Source organism: Bos mutus, chromosome 4 (assembly GCF_027580195.1).
Source record: "Bos mutus isolate GX-2022 chromosome 4, NWIPB_WYAK_1.1, whole genome shotgun sequence".
NCBI lineage: Eukaryota > Metazoa > Chordata > Mammalia > Artiodactyla > Bovidae > Bos > Bos mutus.
Genome location: NC_091620.1, coordinates 25067280 through 25095274, shown reverse-complemented (window position 1 = coordinate 25095274; position 27995 = coordinate 25067280). Strand labels below are relative to the sequence as shown.

At 44.2% G+C, this 27995-nt stretch overlaps 1 protein-coding gene across 3 annotated transcripts in view; it reads left to right on the top strand.

Annotated features, from left to right (window-relative positions):
- Positions 1–27995, top strand: part of LOC102270897 (carboxypeptidase A5) — an 89115-nt gene that overhangs the window by 16290 nt on the left and 44830 nt on the right. Inside the window, exons 3-13 of one of the 3 annotated variants that reach the window (XM_005905279.3) lie at positions 4–1102; positions 7244–7325; positions 7731–7865; positions 9086–9184; positions 13008–13109; positions 14923–15027; positions 15785–15895; positions 17174–17264; positions 18638–18837; positions 19953–20037; positions 24520–24766. In XM_005905279.3, the coding sequence (XP_005905341.2) occupies positions 966–1102; positions 7244–7325; positions 7731–7865; positions 9086–9184; positions 13008–13109; positions 14923–15027; positions 15785–15895; positions 17174–17264; positions 18638–18837; positions 19953–20037; positions 24520–24704 (1332 nt within the window). In that variant the 5' untranslated portion in view covers positions 4–965 and the 3' untranslated portion in view covers positions 24705–24766. Of the gene's footprint in view, positions 1–3; positions 1103–7243; positions 7326–7730; positions 7866–9085; positions 9185–13007; positions 13110–14922; positions 15028–15784; positions 15896–17173; positions 17265–18637; positions 18838–19952; positions 20038–24519; positions 24767–27995 lie in introns of those variants that run through there. The other 2 variants (XM_070369229.1, XM_005905282.3) reach the window with 2 other exon arrangements.

Genomic DNA, 27995 nt, shown 5'->3' with positions numbered 1-27995 from the left:
TAGCCACACTGCACAACACGTGGGATCTTAGTTCCCCAACCAGGGCTCTAACCTGTGTGCCTTGTGTTGGAAGCATGGAGTCTTAACCACTGGACCACCAGGGAAGTCTTGTTGCAATAATCTTGAATGAAGTCTCTCTTACAGTTGTAACAAATGTCAGAATAACATTTCTTTAGCACTCCCAACCGTGACCCTTGGTTGAATCCACTCCCCTTGAGAAAATACAGAAAGAATGTGGATGGGGGACAGTAGAATGGGGAGGCTTGTGCAATCTGGGGCACCTTGGGCGGATTGAAAGGCTCCAGAGTCCTTAAGAAGTGGTGGAGATCATGAGTGTCTTCCACTTATTCTTCTGTGACTTGGTAGAAAGGACACCAGACTCGGAACCTAGTAAATGTAAGAAAGTCTTATTAATAATGCTATTAAGCCTTATCTTTTTAGATTCCAAGGAAAACTGATAATTTATTAAGACTAACACATTTCTCCTATACCGTGTACCTCATATATTTTTGCCTTTTTAGTGGAGTCAGAAAAATTAAGTGTTAGATTCAAAACAGAAGCCACAAACTTTCCATCATGATCTACTCTCACCAGAGAAGGGCTTGTCAAGTGTGTGAAGTGTGTGATCTTGGAGTTGACTTGGGGTTTCTTTGACAGTCTTTATTTTTATTCTAGAGCTAACACAATTTCAGGTTTATAATCTGGCCTCTTCTGTCAGTGTAAGTTCTATCCAGCCCTGTGGGACTTCCCTATTTACTCAAAAAACAATCCTTAAAACCAAGTGTTAAGCAATACAGAACGCTTATCACAGACTTTTCCAGCCTGAGGAGCAGATTTCTGACTTTGTAGGTCAAGAGGCTTGGCCTTTATCACTCACAAGGAATGGAAGAGGCATCAAAGACCCACCTGATGTACTGTCAAGAGTTGCAAGGGTGCTTAGGAATCATATTAACATTTTTGAGGACATGAGTCTGCCTCAGACTCCTTATAAATACAGCTTGACTCAACCACTCTATGACTGGCATCCTTGGAACATGAAGTGGATACTGTTCTTTGGGGCCCTTATTGGGTCTGGCATCTGTGACCGAGAAACATTTTCTGGGTAAGTTCCTTTTGGACTTATTACTTAGTTCAGAGATACAGGCACCAAATAGATTTGGACATGAATGGCTGATTGTACCTCAGGTGGTATGGTGCTGAGAGGGAAGACCTGGATTCCTGTCCCAGCTCTGCTCTTGTATCTTGGACCAATTACTTCTTTCTCAGGCTCAGTTTTAGCTGTCGTGTCAAAACTAGGTGGTCTTTGGTCCCTCCCCAGCCCCATAATTCCCGCCAGTTCTTTCTTCCAGGTTCTTATTCCTAAGGTCAGTTTTAGGCATCTCCTACTTTCTTACTCCTGTGTGAACTACTAGGACTTACCAGTTGTTTCTAATTTCTGCTATGTTTTGTTGTTGTTTATTCGCTGAGTTGTGTCTAACTTTTACAACCCTGTGAACTGTAGCTCACCAGGCTCCTCTGTCTGTGGGATTTCCCAGGCAAGAGTACTGGAGTGGGTTGCTATTTCCTTCTCCAGGGATCTTTCTGACCTAGGGATTGAACACGAGGCTTCTACATTGGCAGGTGGATTCTTTACCGCTGAACCACCAGGGAAGCCCAGTTTATGCCATACTTAGAGGAAAACCTGGGTCACAGGCTTCTTGGCTTCACCTTCCTGTTAACGGTTAAGTTTGGCAGACCCTTCTTGGTAGCATCTAGCATGTGGAGATTTGATGGGTCTTGCTTAGCCTTAGCTGTGAAAGGCAACAGTACACCTGTTCATTCGGTATGTGCGCGTGCACAGGCACATGTGCTCCACGTGGAATGCCTTTTGGTTTACAAAGGAGAGGACATTGGGAGGTAGGAGAGATGAAAGGATGCTGTGGTACCCTACTGGAAGATTGAATTCTAATAACTCATTACTGCATAATGCTTTGCCATTTGCAAAGAGCTGTCACGTACATTATCTTTTGGATCACACAATTCTGCCAGGCAGGGGTGTTATTTTCCTCAATTTAAACATGAAAAAAATTCAGCCTTAGGAAGATTAAGAAACCTGCCCAAGGCTACTCAGCTGGTAAGCAGGGGAGTTGGAACTCTGAATGCAAAACCCAAGTGCAGTCCATGGGGTCACAAAAAGTCGGACATGACTGAGCAACTGAACAACAATCTCCAGAAAGAATCCTATATCTAACTGATTTGTCTATATCTGTTAGTTAACTCTCCATTATACTATCTGGCTAAAGGGACTTTGAGATTGTTTATTGAAGTAATTACTTATGTGTGATTGAGTAATTTTTATGGTGATGACTTCCGTTCACACCTGGTCTCTACTGCCAAATAGCTCAGAGCGCTTAGGCATAACAGGTGGTAAGGGAAGGAGATTTCTCCACAGGCAGCTCAGCAGTAAGTGTGTAATAACTACATTTGCTGCTATGTGGGCTGACGCATAAAGCTCTCAGGCTCCTGCTGCATCTATTCACGTGGCTGAAAAAAAAACTTTTATTTCTCAAGATACAGATTTCTCATATAATGCAGTGGACACCTGGGTTGATACTGCTTGGCTGGGCTCTGGAGTGCTTACCATAGGAGCTTACACAGAAAGTGCTGTGTGCCTGAGCAAATTGCAGACAGTTTTAATCAATAGTGTCATCAGTTCAGTTCAGTCGCTCAGTCGTGTCTGACTCTTTGCGACCCCATGAACCCCAGCACGCCAGTCCTCCCTGTCCATCACCAACTCCCAGAGTTCACTCAAACTCACGTCCATCGAGTCAGTGATGCCATCTAGCCATCTCATCCTCTGTCATCCCCTTTTCCTCCTGCCCCTAATCCCTTCCAGCATCAGAGTCTTTTCCAGTGAGTCAACTCTTCACATGAGGTGGCCAAAGTACTGGAGTTTCAGCTTTAGCATCATTCCTTCCAAAGAAATCCCAGGGCTGATCTCCTTTAGAATGGACTGGTTGGATCTCCTTGCAGTCCAAGGGACTCTCAAGAGTCTTCTCCAACACCACAGTTCAAAAGCATCAATTCTTCGTTACTCAGCTTTCTTCACAGTCCAACTCTCACACCCATACATGAGCACTGGAAAAACCATAGCCTTAACTAGACGGACCTTTGTTGACAAAGTAATGTCTCTGTTTTTGAATATGCTAGCTAGGTTGGTCGTAACTTTCCTTCCAAGGAGTAAGTGTCTTTTCATTTCATGGCTGCAGTCACCATCTGCAGTGATTTTGGAGCCCCCAAAAATAAAGTCTGACACCGTTTCCACTGTTTTCCCATCTATTTCCCATGAAGTGATGGGACCAGATGCCATGATCTTTGTTTTCTGAATGTTGAGCTTTAAGCCACCTTTTCCCTCTCCTCTTTCACTTTCATCAAGAGGCTTTTTAGTTCCTCTTCACTTTCTGCCATAAGGGTGGTATTATCTGCATATCTGAGGTTATCGATTTTCTCCCAGCAATCTTGATTCCAGATTGTGCTTCTTCCAGCCCAGTGTTTCTCATGATGTACTACTCTGCATATAAGTTAAACAAGCAGGGTGACAGTATACAGCCTTAACGTACTCCTTTTCCTGTTTGGAACCAGTCTGTTGTTCCATGTCCAGTTCTAACTGTCGCCTCCTGACCTGCATATAGGTTTCTCAAATCTTTCTCGCCTTATAGTAGGGAAACCAGCAAAGGTGGAGGAATTCTTCCTGAGGTCCATAAACATAGCCTAGACACCCAACTTGGTGAACATCTAGAGCCAGGGGAAGTTGATTTCTGAGCATTCGAGTGGTTGGATAGCCGGGAAGCAGGTTGGGTTGTAGGGGCAACAGTGCCAATGGAGATGGAGGCGATGGTTTCATCCCCCCACCAGCCCCAGTCTCTGCTCCTTCCACCTAACTCACCCACCTCCCCAGTCTCTCTCATTCTGCTGGTGTCTTCTCTCCTGGGCTCCACTCATCTTAAGGATAGGATGGTGGCCAGGATGCCTAAAGGTGTACAGCAGGCAGAGAACAGGAAATAGTTGCAGAACTTGTAGCATTGGCAGTAACTGGTAGGCATTTAAGAGTTCCATGAAATCATCTCAGATGTGGTGGCTTCTAAGACTGGCTGGGGAGGCAAGTAAGAAAGGCGCAAAGAACGTGCTGCTTGGCCACCCACATGGTGAAAGGGGGAGGGATAGAACCTCAGAACCAAGGTGACTACTGACTGTCCAGCACATGGGATGAGTGTGAAAATGCTGAGAGTGGATCACTGACCATTGTGTTGGCAGCAGCTGCCAGTCTGGGTATTGGAGAGCACCAGAGTTAAGAAGAGCTGTAGGAACACTTACCTGTGTGGAGTAGGAAGGGTAAACATGGCAACCTGCAAACCCCAGCATGTCCCCTTCCCCAGGCCAATTTTCCATCTTCAGAAAGAGCTTAAATCTTTGAAAAGATTTCCAGATGGTGGAGATAGGTTATGTTCCACCACCCACACTCGCAGGGTGCATTTTCCAAATAGAGACAAAGCTGGTGAGGGCAAGAGAAAGGCTGCCCTTCACCTGGCACCCACTTACGTTTTTTCTGCTTCTAGGTATGGATGAACTTACGTTCATGAGAATAATGTTAGATCCTCCCTGCCTCCTGCCAGTTTTTAGTGCCATCTGAAGATTGTCCTTAACATTGTCTTTTCTGGTTGAGGAAAACCTTATGGGTGATGAAGGTTGGTCCTAAAGCCTGGGTGAGAGATTGGCTAGGCAGATAAAGAAAAGGGCTGGATATCCAGGCAGAGGAAACAACATGTGCAAAGGCATAGGAGGGCAAAACGTATGGTGAATTTGGGATTTGAGTGAAGCTGGAGCCAAGAATGTGTAGGAGGGAGAGACGGAGGAGAGACATGTGGGGAAAGACTCTATTCTGTACCAGCTTTTCCGCCCTGCCTGTCTGCATGTTACAGATGTGTCTTTATCCTTTGGAGCTAGGCTAATTAGGATGTAATGAAATGAGCTGTGAGTTTAATCATCATCAGGGCCAATTAGATTCCCTGTACTCCCTTGTGGACTGTGCCCAGGAGTATGAAAGTTCTGCTGTGAAGTTACCACTTTGGGAGAATTAAAGCACATGTTGTGGATGAATGTGTAACATGGTTTTAATATTCTTAAGAGCCCATTATTCTTATGTTCCTTTTTTTCTCTTCGTATTCCTTCTCCTTCCTTGTTCTCTTTGTGATACTCTAGTCAATGCTGTATTTTACCAATGCCTCATTTTGCTAACAGAGATGCCAGTGCACAGGCACTTTTCAGAACACCCATTTTAAAAATTTTATTTATTTTTGATCAGAGGATAACTGCTTTACAATATTGTATTGGTTTCTGCCATACATCAACATGAATCAGCCATAGATATAATATGTCCCCTCCCTCTGAACCTCCCTCCCATTCCACCCCGCCTCCTCCCCATCCCACCCCTCTAGGTTATCACACAGTCCCGGTTGAACTCCCTGTGTCAAACAACAAATTCCCACTGGCTGTCTGTTTTCCGTTTGGTAATGTATGTTTCCATGCTGCCCTCTCCATTCATCCTACCCTCCCCTTCTCCCACTGTGTCCACAAGTCTGTTCTATATCTGTGTCTCCATTGCTGCCCTGCAAATAGGCAGAACACCCATTTTTAAGATGCCCCTTTTTCTGGAGTATTGAGGACAGGTTGTGACAGAGCATGAGTTCTACAGATAGGTCCTGGTACTCAGCTAGGAGGAAGGGTTTCCCTTTTGTCTTAAACCTGTTACTTTTGCAAGGCTGCTTGCCTGTATCAGGGAAATGGTGGTTTGATTTCCCATCTTCCCAGGGCTGCAGTCCAATATGTAGCAAGTCTGTCAGGTTCGGGCTGATACCTGCCAGCCAGTGGCTTCTCCACTGTGGGCTCAGAGACTCCCATGGGATGCATTTGGCTGCCCACCTCCCAGGACCCTGTGGAGACCAGATGAGCAGGGGGAAAGTGAGGCTTCAGCAATGGCGTTCCCTTCAAATCTGCTGCCTGCAACGGAAGCAACTCTGCAGCGGACCTTACCTCCCTAGAGGCTAGACCAGACCCCTTGGAGACCCCCCAGAAGCTCCCAGAACAAAGTTAAGCTCTGAGAGTTCATCCGGATTAGACCGGTTTTCTGATGAGGAGATGCTGATCTGCCACGTGAGGCTGCACGTTTAGCTCCCTGTGACAGAACCATTTTCTCTGTCAACAGGTCCTTCAGCCCACAGCCGTCTCCAGCAGCTCTTCCCGCATTCATTTGTGTCAAAGGGATGACGCATGTGACAGTGTTGAGTGCCGATTCATTCGGGCCGTCACCTAGCAACGGCCTAATGGCTCCCCTGGCTCTCTGAGCCGGCTGAGAGCACAAAGGCAGCTTTTCAGGCTTGGCCTTCTCCCACCCACACACAGGACTTCGGGGGCCTCTACCCCTGCTGCTGCCGCGGGAGCTAAATGATGTATAGGAAACAAGTGCAGGACGAACAACAAAGGGGGGCTTGGGACTGGCCAGCTTCCTTCTGGGCCCTGTCAGAGCCCCATTGGGGGGATGAATCCCAAATTCAGCCCCAGCACCATGCATTTGTGTAGGATTCCGGAGCTGGAAGGGCCTGGAGAGCACCCAGCCTCTCCCCTCTTTGGTAAGAGGAAAAATAACTAACCCTCCCAGGATGGAAGGTCTGTTCTCTTTCCTTGCTCTTTCCAGCGTGGACATTCAGCCAGTTTCAGTCCTAGACCTTGACAGTGAAGAAGTGCCTCTTTGTGTCTTGAGTTAGCTTTGCGTGTAGCTCAGGAACATTCCTTTCTGCAAAATATATATGTTTTTCATTATAAAGTAATATGACCACATTACAGAAAACAGATACGAGGGGAAAAAAGTAAGTCATCCATAATCCCATGACCCGAACATAAGCACTGTCAGCATTTGCTATATTTCCGTTGTCTGTTTTTCTTCCAATGCATCTGCTTTTTCCATACTTACAGTCATGGCATACATACAATTTTGTGTCCTGCTCTTTCACTTAATATTTTCCTGAAAGTTATATACCATAAGCACTTTTTCATATTTGCCACGTAGCCTTATTTTTAGTGGCTATATATTATAACCAAAGACTAGACCATTTCCTTTCATTATGTCTGGGATAGTAGGCCTGGGGTTTATTTGCCAGCTGAAAGCTTTACCATTATCTTTTGCTTTTTTTCCCCCCACTTTCTCCAGGCACCAAGTTTTCAGAATTAACATCAGAAATGAAGATGAGATCAGCAAACTCAATCGGCTAGTGAATTCAGACAACCTTAAGGTACCTAGTTCTCTTTATCTTGAGTATCAGTTAACCGTGGTGGGAGAAGACTCTTGCAGCACTGGCATTGTTATTCCTGAAGAGTTTCTGTGTATAATCCTATATTAATCAACATGTCTTTATACAATGGAGAGAGTTGGTGGGGAAGTGCTCTCCAGGGAGATGGGGTCCTTAGCAGAGGGCTTCATCTTTCTGCCATTGACTTGTCACTCCTTGAGCTTTGCCATGTGTTGCCTGCTGGGCAGGCCTGACCAGATAAAACTGCAATGGCAGAAGTTTGCCCTTGTGCAGAACTCAGCTTCTCAGGGACCACCCAGGCTTTTGGCAGTTGTTCTAGAAGAATGAGTTCTTTGTGCTTTTTACCTGAACTATCCTTTAACCTGGTTTTACTTCTTTTCTCCTCAGCTCGACTTGTGGAAATCTCCCTCTACCCTCGGTCATCCTGCAGATGTCCTGGTCCCTTCTTTCAGTCTGCAGGAAGTCAAATCCTTCCTGGAGGACCATGGCTTAGAGTACTCAGTGGCTATTGAAGACCTGCAGGTGGGTAGGCCAAGGTCCCTCCACTGGTCTTGCATAGGACCAAGTAGCCAGAGTGGACTTGGAACATTTTCAAGTTCTGGCCTCATTCTTCTCCATTGAACAGATAAAGACATTGAGGTATATGGAAGTAAAGTGCAGTGACTTGTTAGAGGAACATGTTGTGCTAGAAAGGGCTTACATGGCAAACCAGTCAGATCTGGATCCAGATCCTGATTTTGCTAACTACTAGCTGTGTAATTTCAGACAAACTGTTACCCTCTTGAGACTCTGTTCCTTCATCAGTAAAATGGTAATAGTTATATCTACTTCATACGATTAATTGAGATTAAGTGCTTAAATGTACATAAAATATCTAACAGTGCATGGTATGTCATAGCTATCTCACAAGTATTAAGTCTCTTTTTTTTTATTTGAAGTCAAGAGGGAAGAATAGAATGTGTGCTGGTGGGGAGGTGCTGAAGGCCAGTCATAAAAAATATCCTTTGAGAATTATTTGCTGGTCCAGTGGCTTCACACTTACATTGCAAGGGGGAGAAGTTCAATCCCTGATCAGGGAACTAAGATCCCTCATGCCATGTGGCATGGGCAAAAATAAATAATAAGCGTGGTTGGTGAAAGGGAGAATGTTACCAGCAGCCCCTAGCAGAGTCAGCGTCACTGCCCAAGTCAGACACCAGCCTCACGAGCTGTATTTGAACAGCAGGACAGTGTCTGGCTCACGTTCTCTCCTTCACCGAGGTGGGTTGTGGGCTAATTGGTGATTTGGCCTGGGAGTTTCCTGATGGTGTGAGCAGCTGTGAGCTTATTAATCATCCTCACATGTCACAGACATCTGCCAGGAGCCTTCAAAGTAGGAGTGGTTGTAAGAATTTCTTTGTTTCTGAATGGTTTCCCAAGCTGGGTATTTCAGAGGCACTGGATACCAGATGCAGGCTGACGTCTAGAGAATTCATAGTATAGAATAACCAAATGGCACATATGTTGCTTCCAGGGAGAAAGTGAGTTTTGAATGAGGTGTTGTACGTTGGGCTCCAAGAAGTAAGATTTTATAGATACGGGGAAGAAATCTGACCCCCTTTTATACCTTGACGTTTGTGCTGCTTGATATGTGTGCTGAGGGTGCTGCCATCTTGGCCAGCCCATATCCCAAGGAAGAGTGGAAACAACATGAACCTCTGCCCCCAGAGAATCACTTTGTAATGTTGCCATGTCTGTTTCAGAACGTTTTAGATAGTGAACACCAACAGCTACAACGCAATGTACGTCAAGAACTGAGCAATAATTGCTTTAACTATGGGGCCTATCACACCCTGGAAGATGTAAGTATTTCAAAGCAGGTGAAGATCAGATCATTGGCCTTTTGGGTTTTGTAACCCCTCTCCTTACTTCCAGGAGGTGTTAGTCCCTAGTACAGTACGCCTACAATGAGGGGTTAAAATGTGTACACTTCAGTTTCTTTCTGATTCTTGGGTTGTTTATCTCCTAAGAGCAGAGTGAAATGCAAACTGAACATTTACTCCCACATGCATCCTTCTTTTCTTAAGCAACCCCTCAAAGAAAACCATGAAGTAATTGCAACCATTTTCAGTCCTCGTAATTCAACCTTGTTATATTCCACCAGAATCCCTGTACTTTATTCACCCAGATTAAAGTGTTACTTATCCCAGGCAAATAGACAAGTGATTATTTCCAAGGTTAACCAAATATTTCCACTCATTTATCATGACTACTTATAATGTGTATTTGTTCCATAATACATGTTGGTGCTGTGTTTAGTTAGAAATCACTTATATAAATGACTTTCAAGGTAAGCCAACCCTTCAAATAAGAAATTTGGAGCAGAATAATTTAATGTAATATTGGAATTTGAAGAACCAAGAAGGACTGGAATGGAACTGAATCACGTAGCCTATGGTTTTCTTAGGCCCCTAATGTTTTTTTCCTTAGTCTGGAAATTCTCTACTAACTCAGGAACAAACCCCAAATCTAAACTGGTATTTTGTTTCCTATGGCTGAATATATATCCAAAGATAGAGTTCCTGGCATGCTTTTCATGAGGCATATACTTTGAATTATTTTTCTTTCAGATGAGGTTTTTTCCCCAAGCTTTTTTTCCACTTCTTTCCCAGGATTGTCAGTAGCTTTGTTTATTGTGTACACTTGGCCACACTGCCCCTTGATCCCTCTTGTGACCACTGACATACATCTGCAAAACAGCTGGATAAAGTCAGGAGTTCAGTCCAGGGCCATGGACGAAAATGGAGCTGAGGCCCACACAGGGATCCAGCCCGTGACGATAGCCTCATTAACACGGGGCACTCCCGAGCTGAGCTAACAGGTTGCAAATGTCACCCAAGATTCTGGAAACACCATCCCCTCACCTGACTGCTGCAGGATCCTCACGTTCCTATCCACTCAATTTTGTTCTCTGACTTGAGGTATCATTGTCATCTGGCTTGCAGCAGAAGGCTACTCGTATTCAGTTCTTTGTAAAAACAGCTTTTACAAGCACATATCCCACAATCACTTGAACCTTCTTAGGTCTCTAAAGGGAATTTCCTGTTTGTTTCTGCCAGGGTTTCTAATTTAAGACCCTGTGTGCGTATTGTTGTGGTGGCAGTTACTTTTGTTATTGTTGTGGGTAAGCTTTCCCCTTGTGTTGGCACTGTGAATTTGCAACCCCATGTCTGGACACAGCTTGTTGTTTTAACTTTTCCTGAGTAACTCTCCTCTCATAACTTCAGGCAGGCATCTGGCTTTTGCTCCACTTTCTAGGGTCGGTGGGTAGAGTTTCCAGGCCCTTTTCATGGCCATAATTACCACTTTCCAGCTCTCAAGTTGGAACTTGCTCCTTGCTCCAGGCAGGGTCCTTTGCCCTCTACTCCTCTTCCTGGTTGCTGTAAACCCTCAGAACCTAAGACGGATATCTAGCCCTGGGGCTTCACCTTTTGTCCTGTACTCTGTTAGCTTGCTCTCTCTTCATTTCTGGCACAATTTTTCCTTTTTTTTTTTTTGGCTTTTAAATTTGTCTGGGACTCATTTTCATAGTATTTTATCTGGCTTGCCTATATATTTGAGAGCGAGTTTCTTGCTCAGTCTGCCATAATGACTGCAAGTCTGATAAACCCTTTAAGCTTGATTTTATTCTGTATTGATTGCACACTTTCCTTCTCTGTAAAGCTCCTTCTTTCAAATTTAAGGTCTAAATATAAATTCATTTATTTCTTTATTTCAGCCCTCAAAAAGTTTGAACAACTAAGGTGGATGAATTCCATTTAAAGCAAACCCTTTTTTTTTTATCCCTGAAGGCAAATAAAAGCATTCATAACCTTGTTTTGTTACAGCTCTTCAATTGAGAGATCAAAGTCTTTAGAAGAATCACTTCCAAAGTGGAGTGCTTGTACAGTGGGGTGTAAGCAAGATAGTCCACTGGAATGGAGGAATAAACTGTTGCAATTTCTATTTATATTTCTACATATATTTGAATTTATTATTAATGTAACAACTTTTGTTTCTATTTTTTGTTTTATAATGTACATAATATACTTGTGTGGTATTATACATATTTATAGTACATGCTGAATTTTCTTCCTAACTGATGGGAAAAGTGATGAAAAAAAAGGAGGGGAGTTCTTTCAAGAATCTTGGCTAAATGGGGCCCTAGGTGGTTATCTAGACTCACTTCAGTTCAGTTGCTAACTCCTGTCTCTTTGTGACCCCATGGACTGTAGCATGCCAGGCTTCCCTGTCCTTCACCAACTTCCGGAGCTTGCTCAAATTCATGTCCATTGAGTTCTTGATGCCATCCAACCATCTGGTCCTCTGTTGTCCCCTTCTCCTCCTGCCTTCAATCTTTCCCAGCATCAGGGTCTTTTCAAATGAGTCAGTTCTTCTCATCATGTGGCCAAAGTATTAGGGCTTCAGCTTTAGCATCAGTCCTTCCGATGGATATTCAGGACTGATTTCCTTTAGGATTGACTGGTTTGATCTCCTTGAAGTCCAAGGGACTCTCAAGAGTCTTCTGCAATACCATAGTTCAAAAGCATTAATTCTTTGGCACTCAGCTTTCTTTGTGGTCCAACTCAATCCATACATGACTACTGGAAAAACCATAGCTTTGACAAGATGGACCTTTGTTGGCAAAGTAATGTCTCTGGGTTTTAATATGCTGTCTAGGTCGGTCATCGGAGAAGGCAATGGCACCCTACTCCAGTACTCTTGCCCGGAAAACCCCATGGATGGAGGAGCCTGGTGGGCTGCAGTCCATGGGGACGCAAAGAGTCAGACACGACTGAGCGACTTCACTTTCACTTTTCACTTTCATGCATCGGAGAAGGAAATGGCAACCCACTCCAGTATTCTTGCCTGGAGAATCCCAGGGACGGGGGAGCCTGGTGGGCTGCCGTCTATGGGGTCGCACAGAGTCGGACACGACTGAAGTGACTTAGCAGCAGCAGCAGCAAGTCGGTCATAGCTTTTCTTCCAAGGAGCAAACATCTTTTAATTTCATGGCTGCAGTCACCTTCTGCAGTGATTTTGGAGCCCAAGAAGATAAAGTCTGTTGCTGTTTTCATTGTTTCCCTATCTGTTTGCCATGAAGTGTTGGGACTGGGTGTCTTGATCTTAGTTATTTTGAATGTTGAGTTTTAAGCCAGCTTTTTCAGTCTCCTTCACTTTCATTAAGAGGCTCTTCAGTTCCTCTTTGCTTTCTGCCATAAGGGTGGTGTAATCTGCATATTTGAGGTGATTGATATTTCTCCCAGCAATCTTGATTCCAGCTTGTGCTTCATCCAGCCCAGCGTTTCTCATGATGTACTCTGCATATAACTTAATAAGCAGGGTGACAATATACAGCCTAGACTAGTATAGTGCAAAGGGCCACACTTTTGAAGCAGTATTTGTATACGTGTTTCTACTCTCATTTAACGGACTATAATTTTGTGGACAAATGTGTTTTTCTCTAGAAAATCATAGACATGGATTCTTAGGCAGTTGCTTAATATTAAGCATTTCATATTGTCAACCCCAAGGTTAGGGGACTATAAAAAAATCATTAAGATCAACAAAATAAAGTTCACAGATACCCATCTAGAGCTGAACAAATTTTTTAAATGCCCCTGTGTTTACTTTTTCACACTTCAGATTCACAAAGAGATGGACAGCATTGTCAAATCTTATCCTCACTTGGTAAGCGCAGTGAAGATTGGGCATTCATTTGAGAACCGGTTGATGTATGTCCTGAAGGTGAGGCTCCATGCACCTTGAAGAGCCCGACTGGACTCAGGCTCCTGGTTCCTTGTGTCTAGGACTCAGCCCTCACACTTTTGAAAGAGGCAGATTGTAAGGACCTCCTTGACTTCAGGGAGGAGGGTGAGGTGGGGACACCTCTGCTCGGGTTAGAAGTTGTTCTGACACAGGGTCCCCTGCTTCTGCTTGTTGCGAATGGAGTTAGAAGGAGCACATCCCTTTCCAAGTTTTGGCTGAAAGGCAGGATCAGGAAGAGGTGAGTGGACTTCCCTGGTGGTCCAGTGGTTAAGAATCCACCTGCCAATGCAGGGGACCTGGGTTCAATCCCTGGTCCAAGAAGATTCCACAAGCTAAGGGGCAACTAAGCCCGTGCACCACAACTACCGAGCCGACGCTCTAGAGCCTGTGTGCCACAGCTACTGAGCCTGCAACTGCTGAAGCCCGTGAGCCCTAGAGCCTTGCTCTGCAGCAAGAGAAGTCACCACAGCTAGAGAAAGCCCATGCACAGCAATGAAGACCCAGGGCAGCCAAGAAAACTAATAAAACTTAAAAATGAAAGAAGTGGGAGGTGGTTAGTGTTTCAGAAAGCTTTCAGATTGGCCACAGTCTTTTCCCTCCATTCCCATCTTCTGTAAATATGAAGACAAATTGGGATGGGTCTAAAAATTCCATTCTGCTTTTTAGGGTACTTATTGGAAAAGCAATCTAGGACGGTAATTTTGAGGTTGGTGTAATTTTAAGCCCAGTCTATGATCCTTGGCTACATCAAGCCTAATTTCCAGATATTTCTAACAGATTTTAGGTCTATATTGGCAAAAGAGGCAAAGAATTTATGGCAGTGACATAAATTACATAAATAATCCAGCCAAATGAATAAAAAGGAATTTGGAGATATAAACCATGGAACAAGTGATGGTGCCTAGAATTTGTCAAACCCTTAGATCCATACAGGTCCTGAGGGATCCAGGCTTACAGCAATGGTGAAATTACCAGTGGGAGAAGCCCTGCCTTTGAGCTGGTTGCTGTCAAATAATCTACATAAATTTAGATTATTTGCCAACTGATGGAGACCTTTGCTTCATTAGCACCAAGCTCTGACCCAAGGGGACCCAACACTAAAAGGGAGCAGTCAGAATTCATTTCATGCAGTAAGCAATAGTGAACCCCCCTTCCTCATTTTAAAACTGATTTCATTTATGGCATCAGCTAGAACAGGCTGGTTCATGCACTTTTGTGTACCTCTCTGTTGAGATACCATTTGAGGTCATTCAAGAGACATAAAGTGAAAGTGAAGTCACTCAGTCATGTCCGACTCTTTGTGACCCCATGAACTGTAGCCTACCAGGTTCCTCCATCCATGGGATTTTCCAGGCAAGAATACTGGAGTGGATTGCCATTTCCTTCTCCAGGAGATCTTCCTGACCCAGGGATTGAACCCAGGTCTCCTGCATTGTAGGCAGACGCTTTACCATCTGAGCCACCAGGAAGTCCATTTAAGAGACATAATATTATCTCTAATCACACTGAAATTATAATTCACAATAGCAGTTGTTTCCCCTTCCCATTTGCTTCCAACCTTGGAGTGGTTCAAGCTGCCTGGAGCTGTGGTGCTGCAATTCGGCCCTGCCAGTCAATTAAGCTCCTCGACCTGGAGAAGCCTGATAAATGGATGGTGCCCTCAGGAACATTTGGCCTCTGAATGATCTTAAATGGTTTAAATGAATAGGGGCGAACTGGGAAGAGGAGAGGAGAGGTGAGTAGACACACAGCCAGACAGAAGGGTAATTTTCTGGCCTCTTTTTCCTTCCAGTTCAGCACTGGAAAAGGCAGGCAGCGCCCGGCCATTTGGCTGAATGCAGGCATCCATGCCCGGGAGTGGATCTCATCGGCCACAGCAATCTGGACTGCGAGAAAGGTCATGTCGCCTAGTATTAGCCCAGCATTCTGCAGGGCCAGGGGTGCCCTGTACTGTACTATGCAGCTGTACCTGGGAGGGGGTGGGATGTGGTAGGTTAGGAGGGTACTCTCACAGGAACAATAGGCTGGGGGAGTCTTTTCAAATTGGAGAAACAAAAGATCAGAGCCCCACAGTCAGCCTCATAGTTTAGCTAAATGGCAATGTCCGCTCATAGCAGTGAGCATACTAATGAGCTGTAGAGGTGGCCCTGAAACACTGACACATAGTCAGTCCTGCTCAGCAGCAAGGCTCAGATAATTTTTACCTTCAGTCCCTTTCAGGCTCTCCTGGCCCTCAGGGACCTCATGCTATCTCCATGCTCTGTCCCTCTGGAAAGTCTAGTTGAAGCCAGTTCCAGGGAGGAGGGGTGGTGCGAGTGGAGGATCCATCTTCCCCAACCCTAGCACAGGGGCTCATATTCCTAATAACTATTATGATGTGTGGTTCTCCCTTCCCCTGCTCCTACCCCCTGGAAGGAAGAATAAACCAGGCAGCCCAGGACTCATTGAAGTTGATGTCATCAGGTAGCCATGTTCCCTCAGATTTTGAAGTGCTCCGTGGGCTTTGCAGAGAGCTGCACCTACAAGGGTGGCAGGGAGACTGCCAGAGGGTAGATGCTGTTCTAGGAGCTGGGCATCTGGGGAAGATACTCTGACTTAGATCTAGCAACCCAGCCTGCAAAGACATAGCTGACAAGCATGTTGTCTTTGCTTAGATTGCATGTGATTATGGGAGAGATCTAGTCATCACCTCCATCTTGGAGAAAATGGATATATTCTTGTTGCCGGTGGCCAATCCTGATGGATATGTGTACACTCATACTCACGTGAGTAATACTGACAGATGGGCTGGGCTTGGAGTTAAGACCTGTTTGTTGATTTCCTTGCTTTGTGACTGCATAGACCTTTATCTATGACCTTAAATAAAAATTCCATAAAATGTGCACTTTAGGAGCTTCCTTGGGGGGTCTCATTTTCCAGTCATTCTCTGGGCTGAGGGTTACCAGGGTATGTTTTTTTTCTTATAAAGAATCGTCTAATGAACTTCCTATTATGGATCTTGAGCAATTATCAACACTTTACCTATCTTCTTTTCATTTCTTTCCCTCCTACATATTTTTTTTTCTGATGTATTTTAAAGCAAATCCCAGACATCAGGTTACTTCATTCAAAACTTCTTTAGTCTTCATCTCTGCTGCTGCTGCTGCTAAGTCACTTCAGTCGTGTCCGACTCTGTGTGACCCCATAGATGGAAGCCCATCAGGCTCCCCCGTCCCTGGGATTCTCCAGGCAAGAACACTGGAGTGGGTTGCCATCTTCATCTCTAGTTGATGATAATTAAAACACCACCACTATCAACAGTAAAAAAATTGGATGGAAGTTTTTCAATATCATCTAATATCCCTAATTATCTTTAAAATGTCTTTTGAGTCAATTTGTTGAAATTAGGATCCAGATAAGGTCTGTACCTGTATTTGGTTGTTACAACTATGCAGGCTTTTAAATTATACAACGTCTTCCCCATCCCTACCCTACCCCCACATGTCTTTTAGAATGTCATTCATTTGTTGGAGAAACCCAAGTAAATTGTCATGTAAAATGTGTCACATTCTGAATTTGCCTGATGACTTCTTTGTTCTGTGCCATTTAATTTATTCCCTCATCCCCTGTGTTTCCTGTTCACTTGCGGTCAGATCTAGATGCTCGATTGGAGTCAGGTCAGTTTTTTAGGCAAGGGTTCAATAGTTGCTGTGCACTTGCTATCACGTCAGTTATCATTGAGGCCGATAATGTCCATTTGTTCCACTTTGACTGAAGCCCTAAATTATTCAGTGGATTCAGGTGGCATCAGGTCATTTTGGGGAAGTCCTTTTCTCCCGATCAGGAGGCTAATTCTCCCTTCTGGGGAAGGAGAGGAGACTCTGCAGTTAGAGAAGGCTGAAACCCCGATGATCCTTCAAATCTCTGAAGTTGCCTCCAGGACTCAGGCAGCTCGCCCCATCTATGGTGCCATCTCTATCATAGGCCCCCCCAAAGAAAAGCTTTACCTCTTCTGTGCCCGGACCCATCTCTGAATGCTGTTTCTTCCTTGATGAATTTTTCAGAACCGATTATGGAGGAAGACACGGTCTGTAAATCCTAGAAGCACCTGCATTGGTGCTGATCCAAATAGAAATTGGGATTCTCATTTTGGAGGTAGGTGGGGGAGACAGTTGTTAAATCCTGATACCTCTGGGTAGCCTTGTCCTTAGGTCTCTGAGCTGGCAGTGAGGGAACTGGTTTGTAGGCTATCTCCATTGCTGGTTCACTGAGAAACTGGGCAAATCCCTTATTCTGTGTATCACTCTATATTATTGTTCAGTGTAATTTTGAAAGGGAATGACTGAGCAGTTTCTGTCCTCCTGAGAGAACACTATTATCTTTAAAACTATTCTATCTTATACAAATCCATGAGCTGACCTTCTACCTGGCCATCCTGGTTCCTGGGCAAGTTACTGAATGGTGGAAGGGCTCTTGGTGGTAACAGAAGAGAGCAATTAGCACTATTACCCCAACAGGCAGGATGACGTTGTGAAGATTAAACTATAGCAGTTTACCCTTAGATGTATTAATATGAACCTCTGCCCTTTGATGTTACGGAACGAAAATGAGAATTAGGAGACGTGGATTCTGAGTTCCAGCTATTTAAAAATCACCCCCACAGTAGTGCCAACTATATGCTATATAGCTTCCCATATATTATCTTATTTATTCTTCTGACCTAGAGAGTGAGTTTTCTTATTGGAAATGGGACAATGGAAGCTCAGCGACAATCTCAAGAGCATACGGTTGATAGGATTTAGGATCTAAACTCACTTTTCAATTCCAAATTCTGGTGGTTCTCTTTCACTGTTCCACAGCTGTACTGATGTTTTGCTTTTGATGTGATGTTTTAATGTAATGGTTTTAATTTTCTTACTTGTGTAGAAATACCACACAAACCATTGGGGGAAAAATAATGTGACTGTGGGAAAGGAGCTGATAAAAATGTGGCAATTGAGGGCATCAAAGCTAAGTCACAACAGGGATGCTTTCACATACATGTCAGATACCTTAGGGGGCTATATTGTGAGGTAATATAGAAGGCAATAATTTTAAATATCTGTCAAATAATCAAGAGATTTTAGCCACAACAATGGATTATTTTTGGCAGCACTTGGCCATTAAGATCTGAACCAAGAGAATTAGTTGGAGAATAAATGGAGTCATTTTCATTATTAATTAGTATTCATATTAATTATCAAGAATACATATTAATTACTCTGTAAAATATGACATTAATTGTTGGTGATACAGTACAAGGTCAACTCTATCCATTAAAGGAGTTATCAGTTTTCCTGCTCAACACTGGCAGATTCAGCACCCCACTTCCACACCCTCCCCACAATATATACACATTGAGGACTAGATTCTCAGGGCAGCCAGCAGCGGCCTGTGCACGCTTTCTGCCTCTCCTCTGGGTGGAGAATCCTGCATTTCTGTTTCCATAGCCCATGGGTTAACGTTTCTGCTTGGGTCACTCCCCACAGGAGTGGGAACCAGTAACGACCCTTGCTCTGATACGTATCATGGACTCCATGCCCATTCAGAAGTGGAGGTGAAATCGGTGGCAGATTTCATTACAAATCATGGGGACTTCAAATGCCTCATCGACCTGCACAGCTACTCGCAGCTGGTGATGTATCCATATGGCTACACAACTAGCAGAGTCCCGGATGCTGATGAACTGGTAAGTGGTATATGTGTTTCCTCTGCGTGCTGCTACAGTGGTGGTTCTCGAGCTTTGTAGAGAAAGTCCAGAAGCTGGGCTTGTTTCCAGAAGGGCCCAGTGTTCTCTCTCTCTTCTCTGCAATGTGCCATCAGGCCTACTGGGAACAGGAAGAAGATGATCCTCCTTATTTCTGTGTTTGCTGTGAGTTCCAAGATCCACACTGGATGCTGTTTTTCCTTCTCACTTGTCTTTCTGACCAAAATGTATTGCAGATCCACTGCTTGTCAAGAACTGTGGACGGCATTGTGGTGTCCAAGGGGGAGGTGCTCCTCACTCGGGGTGTGGTAGAATTTAAGTAGGGTGCAGGCCACAGCCCAGGGGTGCTCTGTACCACATGCAGTGATTCACCCCAGGATGTGAGCAGACACTTAGGGTAAACTCATTGGAGTGGGCCTGACACCTGCAGAGTGACTGCAGGCCTCTCTTTCTCTGCTGGTTTGCTTGAGTGTGCCCCTCTGCCAGGGGTCACAGCTACAGGGCTTATGACTAGGTGTGGTCTAGACTTTGGTCTCAAGCAGGTCCTCTGTGTAGGGCACATCCATATATGATGGCCCTTTCTCCACCTCCACTCTGAGAACACCCAAACTCTTAAAAGGTTTTCGCTTGAACATACTTGCCCTTCCCTTGTCTTCATGAACATGACATTCCCTTCCCTCAGGTTAGGTGAACATGGTGATGCCTTTACTAGATTTCTAATGGGCTGGTGAACAGCCCTCCAGATCTGCAAAGAGCTGCAATACAGCACCCCAACTTGAGTTTACAATACACCTGTTTTCAGAGCACTTATCTGGCCTTCTTCCACCTCTCTCCTTACCCTGGCCCCAAACTGGAAATAAAGAACTGAGGATGTGATAGAAGGAGTTGGAGGAACCATTCCATTTCTCTCACTTTATAGTTAGGCCTTGGCTCTGGTCAGATGGGAAAGAAGGAGACCAGAAGGGAACTTTGGGTGGTGGGGAGGGGTTGGGGGGTGGGGGTTCGGGAATCTTCCAATCCACTGCAGTACAGAACAGCTGAGGAATGTCTGGCTTCAGAGTCCATTCTTTCTCACTTTAATGATCTCCCGCTCCTAGGATATGGTGGCACGGAATGCATCCAAAGCTATGGCTTCCTTGTCGGGCACTCAGTACCGAGTGGGTTCTGTCGGCTCCATTGTCTGTAAGTACTCCCTGAGTTTACTGGTTACTAGGGAACACTTGGAGAGGATACTTGAAGCTGGAGAAGAGCCACAAGACAGCCTTTTTTTATGTTGTAACCTGTTTTTGTTGCTAGTGATAGGCTGAATTTATGTCAAGTCCGTGTGGTGGTAGTTGTTGCAGGCAACCATCTTCATCGAACTGGGGTGGTGGTACCAGGGCGTGGAGGGGACCCCTTCACCATCCTGTCTGAAATGAACATGTGCATAGCAGGCTTGGTTTAGGAGGTCCTCTGGACAGTCATTAGCATTGAGCTGAAAAAACAAAAAAACTCTATGAAGACTGCAGACCTGATGAGGGTCTTGAGACCCATGACCTACAACTCAACCTCAGTTTCAGGAAATACTTTTGTTTTGGTTTCTCGCTGAAGTGTTTCATCTGAGCATTTCACTCTGTTCCTGCTGAGATCCTTCTAGTTCCGTTATTCTGTGATCTGATCTTTAAATTTTTAGATCAGATTGAAGGATATGATTATTTTCCAAGGCCCTAGCTATAAATGGGAAATAGAAACACAAAACATGGGGAGCTAAGCTCCTTTCAAACAAGTGCCCTTCTTTTCCCCCTCTGGTGCCTCCTCTGTAAATAGTTTTCCAACAGTTGGTCTGCCCTCAAAGCCCCTGAAAACTTGCCGATATTGCTTTCCTTTTCCATACTGTAACTCGCTCTCCCATCCTACTTACTTTGCCCTCAACTGCTGTTCTCCTCAGTCTTCCTCTTCTGCAAAGATTCTCCATCCCACCTCCTAGGTCCTCATCTATACTCTGACCTCAGCACTCTTGTCTGTATTTCACATGCCACCAAGCTGCATAAAGCACTTAGCAGGATGTTGATGTTTGTGTTGCTAATTGCATCAACAAGCTAGTAATTACTCATGGTTTATCATTACTAGTGTTGTTGAATGGGAGCACCTCTGAGAACAAACACATCAGGAGAGGTTCACCACCTTCTATTTAATTAGTCAGAACTGAGCCCTATGCCAAAGAGAGCTAAAGGAAGTTGGCAGGAGCCTTCTGAGGAGGTCCTCTCCAAAGATCTCTGCAGGTCACCAGAGTCCTGGATTTTGGGTCTAAACGCCAGTTTAAAGAATAGAGCACTGGGACGACCCAGAGGGATGGTATGGGGAGGGAGGAGGGAGGAGGGTTCAGGATGGGGAACACATGTATACCTGTGGCGGATTCATTTTGATATTTGGCAAAACTAATACAATTATGTAAAGTTTAAAAATAAAATAAAATTAGAAAAAAAAAAAAAAGAATAGCCTTTTCCTCCCATATCAAAAAACATTCTTCTTCCCAGCATAAGCTGTTGTCAAAGTAAGAGATACTCATCAGATTGCTCCAACAGAGTAGGACAAAGGCTCTCCTGAGTGTTATCAAGAGACATAATATTTTCTACCTCTTTCAAGAGCCCATCTTCTGTATTTTTTACAGGCTTTGCCTGCCCTCCTTTCTTCCCCAAAATGAAATCAATTTTTGTATAAAAATACTCTCACTCTCTGGGTTAGGGTGTGTAGGACGTAAGTACTTGACATTTGTTCCTTCAAGTGCTGACCCTTTCCTTAGATTAATACTTTTAGATGAATTATAAAATTTGTATATATTATTCAATTATACAAATTATTTGTATTTGTATAAATATAAATAATTCTAAAATGGATTTTCACACTCTCCTGCCTTCTTTGAGCATGTAGAAGAGATTTAAGTTCCTTTCTTCATGACTGAGTGGCTTTCTGAATGTCAGTTGTTGTATCTTGAAAGCCTTCTGTGCTATATTGGACTGTTCAATCCTTTTGCTAAATAGCCCAGCTTGTTTTGCTTCTTTAATTCTTGTGTCTACTTTCTAGAATTTTCATGTCTCCTTCCTTAGGCCACCTTCCTCTAGCAACCCTTTCCCCTCCTCTTCACAGATTCTGATCTACTAAGGGCTTAGAAACAAAGTCTTTGAGCTTGTTTGGCTCATGGGTAGATTGTGAGTTTTAAGGATGTTCATGACAGCATTGTTTAGTTATAGAAGACTGGGAAGCACCTAAATGTTTATCAGTAGAGTACTGGATGAAAATGCATTTGGTGTATTCCTACAGTGAAACGGAAAAGGAAATGGCAGTCCACTTCAGTATTCTTGCTTGGAAAATCCCATGGACAGAGGAGCCTGGCAGGCTACAATCTATGGGGTCAGAAAGAGTCGGATATGATTAAGCAACTTCACCTCATTTACAGTGAAACATTATGCAGCCCTTAAGTGAATGAGGTGGATCTGTATGTGCTAATAGGAAATAATCTTCAATTGTTAATTGAAAAATAGAGTGTGCACACCAGTGTTATTAGTATGTTCCCAGTTATGTTTAAAAAAGAGTAGGTAGGTAGACTTAGCAAGGACCCAAGTAAAGTGAAGTTCTTGAATCTGATCAGTTTGTTCAGCAGAGGTCCTCCTGCCCTCTTCCTGAATTTAAAACCTGTTCTGAAATACTTGAGCTTGCTATGTAACTTGCTGGTGCCATAGTCTGTTTATTATTCAGCATTTTTCTCCAGGTAGAGAAAATCTGTAGGAATTATACAGGAATTTCAGAGAGATTAGGAGAGCCTATTCCATAACCTCAGGGAACATGTAATTGCAGCTGAAGCAGCATCTCTGCTGCTGCTGCTAAGTCGCTTCAGTCGTGTATGACTCTGTGCAACCCCATAGACGGCAGCCCACCAGGCTCCAGGCAAGAACACTGGAGTGGGTTGCCATTTCCTTCTCCAATGCATGAAAGAGAAAAGTGAAAGTGAAGTCACTCAGTCGTGTCTGACTCCTAGTGACCCCATGGACTGCAGCCTACCAGGCTCCTCTGTCCATGGGATTTTCCAGGCAAGAGTACTGGAGTGGGGTGCCATTGCCTTCTCCGTGAAGCAGCATCTCTAGAAAATCACAAATGGTATCATAAGAAACAACATTCAGGAACAATGGAAAAATAAAGGGACCCATATTTTAACAGACATGTGTATATTATGGGCTTCCCTGGTAGCTTAGTTGGTAAAGAATTTGCCTGCAATGCAGGAGACTGCCACAACACAAGAGACACAGGTTCAATCCCTGGGTCAGGAAGGTCCCTTGGAGAAGGAAATGGCAGCCCACTCCAGTATTCTTGTCTGAGAAATCCCATGGACAGAGGAGCCTGGTGGGCTGCAGTCCATGGGGCCACAAGAATTGCACACAACTGAGCAACTAAACCACCACCACCATATGTTTTATATATAAAACATTCTAACTGAACCCCAAGTAGGTTGAAGAAAGCATGGGCTTTGTCATCAGATGGATTTGAATTCCAGCCCTGCCATTTTCCATCTATGTTTTCTTAGACAAAGTATTCTATTCTGAGCCTGGATTTTTTTCTTATCTGAAAAACAAGGACAGTAATACCCATCTCACTGGTTTATTAAAGATTAAATGTAAACTTACCAGTATGATGACTGGCTTATGGTAGATGTTCAACAAATGATAGCTGCTGTTGACATTGTTATTTTATTATTCAGTATCATCTACACTACACCTTTATCCAGTTTCTGCTAGAGTTTGACTGGAAGAAGCAGGGCCTTTTGCCTCCTTGGCCTTTTGACAAAGGGAAGTCCCAAGTGCTTCCTTCCCTCTGTGTTGTTAGTTACCTCTTGAGATGCAAAAAGTTATCCTAAAATTTAGCAGCTTAAAACAATAAACATGAATTTTCTTATACAGTTTCTGTGTGTCAGGAACTCAAGAGCTGCCTAGCTGGGTGGCTCTGGCTCAGGCACTCTCGGGAGGTTGCAGTCAGGATGTCTTCCAGGGTTACAGTCGTCTAGAGGCTTAATGGGGCTGAGGGATCTGCTTCTCAGACTCACTCTGGTGCCTGCCAAGTGATTGCTAATTGTTGGCAGTGAGTTCTTCACCACATAGACCTCTTTATAAAGGTCTGCTTGAGTGTTCTTACAACATAACAGCTGGCTCTATCAGAGCCAGTAACCCAAGAGAGAGCAAGGGCAGAAGCCATGATATTTATGACCTAGCTTTGAAGGGTGCACACTTTCATTTCTGCAGTCAAACAGATCATGTTGGCCCTGCCCAGTATAGGAGGGCATTACACAAGGATGTGAATACTAGGAGATAGGATCATTGTGGCTGTGATGGAGGCTGCCTCCCACACTCTGCAGAGATTGGCTTCCAGTGACCTGAAGGAGTCCAAACAGTGAATTGGTGACAAAATGGAAATGCGGATTTAAAATCTCCTGGATTGAGACTGGTGAAGACCTTCCTGGTGCAGGACGGCCTGAGACACAGGGATCAGGTCAACATTTGTGTGTTGTAGGTTGATGACTTTCAGAAAGAACTGTAGATCACTGAGGAACCACAGGTTGGCAGCGCTCCGAGCCCCATCCCGTCTAACCCTGAAAGGAACTAGGCTTCAAAGTGTTTTCTCTTTTTGACTTAACAGATACAGCTAGTGGGAACACTATTGACTGGGCATATGATAATGGCATCAAGTATGCGTTCTGTTTTGAGTTGAGAGATACTGGTTTCTATGCCTTCGCTCTGCCAGCCGACCAGATCATCCCCACTGCACAGGAGACCTGGCTGGGGCTCAAGACCATCATGGAGCATGTGCGGAACAACATCTAGAAGAGAGCCTTGCTCTGTCTACATTTTGTATTCCCTTGTCCACACACACACAGAGGCCATTATTAAAGAGAGCTTGTTCCTTCACACATGAGTCGGAGTCTTCTGGCTTTGTAGAGAACACAGGTCAGCCCCCGGCCAGCCCCCTTCCTTGTAGTTTGTGCATTCTGGCCGTGCGCTGAGAGAAGCACTTCTGCCAGCCTGCTGTGTTTTGGTTCTGCTGTTTCAATGAGCCCTCTGTATGCCTTTCCTTCCACGTAGCTGGGTGGGCAAGCCACACTTAGGATCAACCCTTACTGGGTGGCATGTCTCTACCTCATGTTTAGATCAAAAGGTATGTGAAATGGTTCTCTAGTTTCATCCGATCTAGCCACACCCATGGCCTTGCTCTGGTGGGGGCCCCAAGGGAAGTGCTGTGGGAGGTAATGCTTGTCTTTTAGACTGGTCTCACAGATGTCACAGAACTTCCTTTAACTGATCTCACTCCTTCTTGAACATATTTTTCTTTGAAAAATAAATCCCATAGGGTCATCAGTACAGGTCATCCCCTTGTTTTGTTTTTGTTCGCTCTTAGTCTGAATATAAGACTCACGTCTCATAACTGGGTCAAAAATTCCCAGATATTACAATTCTGATCACATTCTCCCCTTTGTTATTCAGTGTAACTGGGATCCAGAAGGTGATCTGTGTCCTCAGGTACTGCTCACTTAGAAAGCCTGGATTAAGTGCTGATCTAATATAATAGCAGGATAGCTAAATTATCCCCATCTGTCCTGATGGGCTCACCTCTACTTTGCCTTTTGAACTTACTTCAGAGATCTTTCTCTCACCCTGTTGGTCCTAACTCACTCCTCTGGCTTGGGTAATCTTACTACCCTTGCACATCCCTATTTGTTCTCTGGTGTACCTTGTTTCCTTCTCCTGGTTTTCATTTTTTGGTTTTGATCTTTAAAGTTGCTTTTTCTATTTTGCATCCTGGACCTTGGGTAGCAAGGTGGAGCAAAGATTCATCAGTCAGGCTCCTCTTGTTACATTCTTCCTTAGCATGTACCATCTGCCTCTTTTATTTTCTCTCTCTCTCTTTTTTAATTTGCTCTTTTCAAACATGTCTGTAAATCTTACCCTTCTGCCTAGGATTTGTGCAGCATCTGGTATGTGCTCATAAGCCAATAAATATTCAATATGAGTCTCCTGATCATCTTCTATTCTTTGCCTTCACCTGAATGCAACCAAGCCATGGTTTTGAATATGCAGCTCTTTATAATGTCAAAAGTCAATTTTAATCCCTGTCCACATATCACATGACATATCCTTCTCCATCAGGCTAAGGGGCCTCCAGGGTACTGTTACCTTGGTGACTGCACTCTGGTCCTGGGTCTAGTTCTTAGTCTTTCAGCTCAGAGGCTTGATATTTTTTGTGTCTGTATTGATTAGACTTGGGGATGCTGACTCACGCCTACAGAGCTCAGATGAGGCACATGATAAAATCAGAATACAAATTTATTAATTTACATCATGGCATGTAACTGTTTAGTGGATTGGATCCTCACGTCGGCCTGAACAGTACATTCTCTCCCTGTAGGCAAAGATACATGGGAAGCCAAATTATAATCAGAAGGTTGTTTAGTGAGCGGGGCGTCAGAGCAAGGAAAGTTAATTACAGTCTATGATTAGAATTTTTAATGGTATCCAGCTCTAATAGCATGATACATCCAATTCTATAACCAGAGCACACCTGCCAGCCAGCTGGTCGCTTGTGCTGGCTAGTCAGGGCTGCTGCAGACCAGACAATGCCTCAGTAGATATAACATGCTTGCCTCTGTGACTTGCCTGTAACCTCTGTTTGTGGAACCCCTTGCCCACCCCCAAGATTGAAATGGTCCTTTAGACTCCTTAAGAGAAAGATTTATTAAACAAGGCATAAAAAACCATAAAAGAATACCTATGATTATAATAACATTAAGAGATATCATTAAAAGACACTATAAAATGAGAAAACAAGTTGGAAATTAGAAGATAGCCATAATATTCATAATACACTCAAAAGACAAAGGACATACAAAGAACTACAGATTAGTAAGAAAAGGACAAATAATCCAATAGAAAAGTGGATAAAAGATATGAGCAAGCACTTCACTTAAGAAGCGGTAACAGGTATTCCGATAACATAGGAAGAGATGATTGGGGCTTCCCCCGTGGCTCAGTGGTAAAGAAACTGCCTGCAATGCAGGAGCTGCAGGAGAAGCAGGTTCGATCCCTGGGTGAGGAAAATCCCCTGGAGGAGGCCATGGCAACCCACTCCAGTATTCTGTCCTGGAGATTCCCATGGACAGAGGAACTTGGCAGGCTACAGTCCAGAGGGTGGACTTCCCTGGTGGCTCAGTGGTAAAAAATCTGCCTGCAGTGCAGGAGACATGGTTTCAATCCCTGGGTCAGGAAGATCTCCTGGAGAAGGAAATGGCTGCCCACTCCAGTATTCTTGCCTGGAGAATCCCATGGACAGAGGAGCTTAGTGGGCTACAGTCCTGGGATCACAGAGTTGGACACAACTGAGTGACTGACACTTTCAGGAAGAGATGATTACTGATGGAAGACATATAAATCAAAACCAAAATGAAAAGCCATTTTATACTCATTCAGTTTATATAAGTCAGAAAGTTGGAGAACTTCCCTGGTGGACAGTGGATAGGAATCTGCCTGCCAAAGCAGAGGATACTGATTCGATCCCTGGTCTGGGAAGATTCCTTATGGCATGGAGCCACCAAGCCTGTGCACCACATTACTGAGCTTGTCTCTAGAACCTTCGCACTCCAACTACTGAGCCAGTGTGGTGCAGCTATGGAAGTCGATGTGCCTCCAGCCTGTGCTCTGCAACAAGAGAAGCCACAGTAATGAGAAGCCTGCACACGGCAACGAAGAGCAGCCTCCGTTAGCCAAGACTCTTAGAGAAAGCCCACAAGCAGCAATGAAGACCCAGTGCAGACAAAAAAAAAAAAAGAAAAGTTGGAGAGGAGGTAGATAACAGGATCTCTTATACCTAGTTGGTGGGTGTGTGAATTAGCAAATTCACTTTGGAGAATAGTTTGGCATTATCTTCTAAATTTCACACTTCCATCCATCCCTTCCACCTCTTCCATCCCAGGCATTGTTGTTCAGTCACTAAGTTGTATCCGACTCTTTGCGACCTCATGGACTGCACCATGCCAGGCTCCCCTGCCCTTCACTGTCTCCCAGAGTTATAAACCCAAGAAATTCTTGCAGTATGTAACAGGAGACATATATGAGAATCTTCAC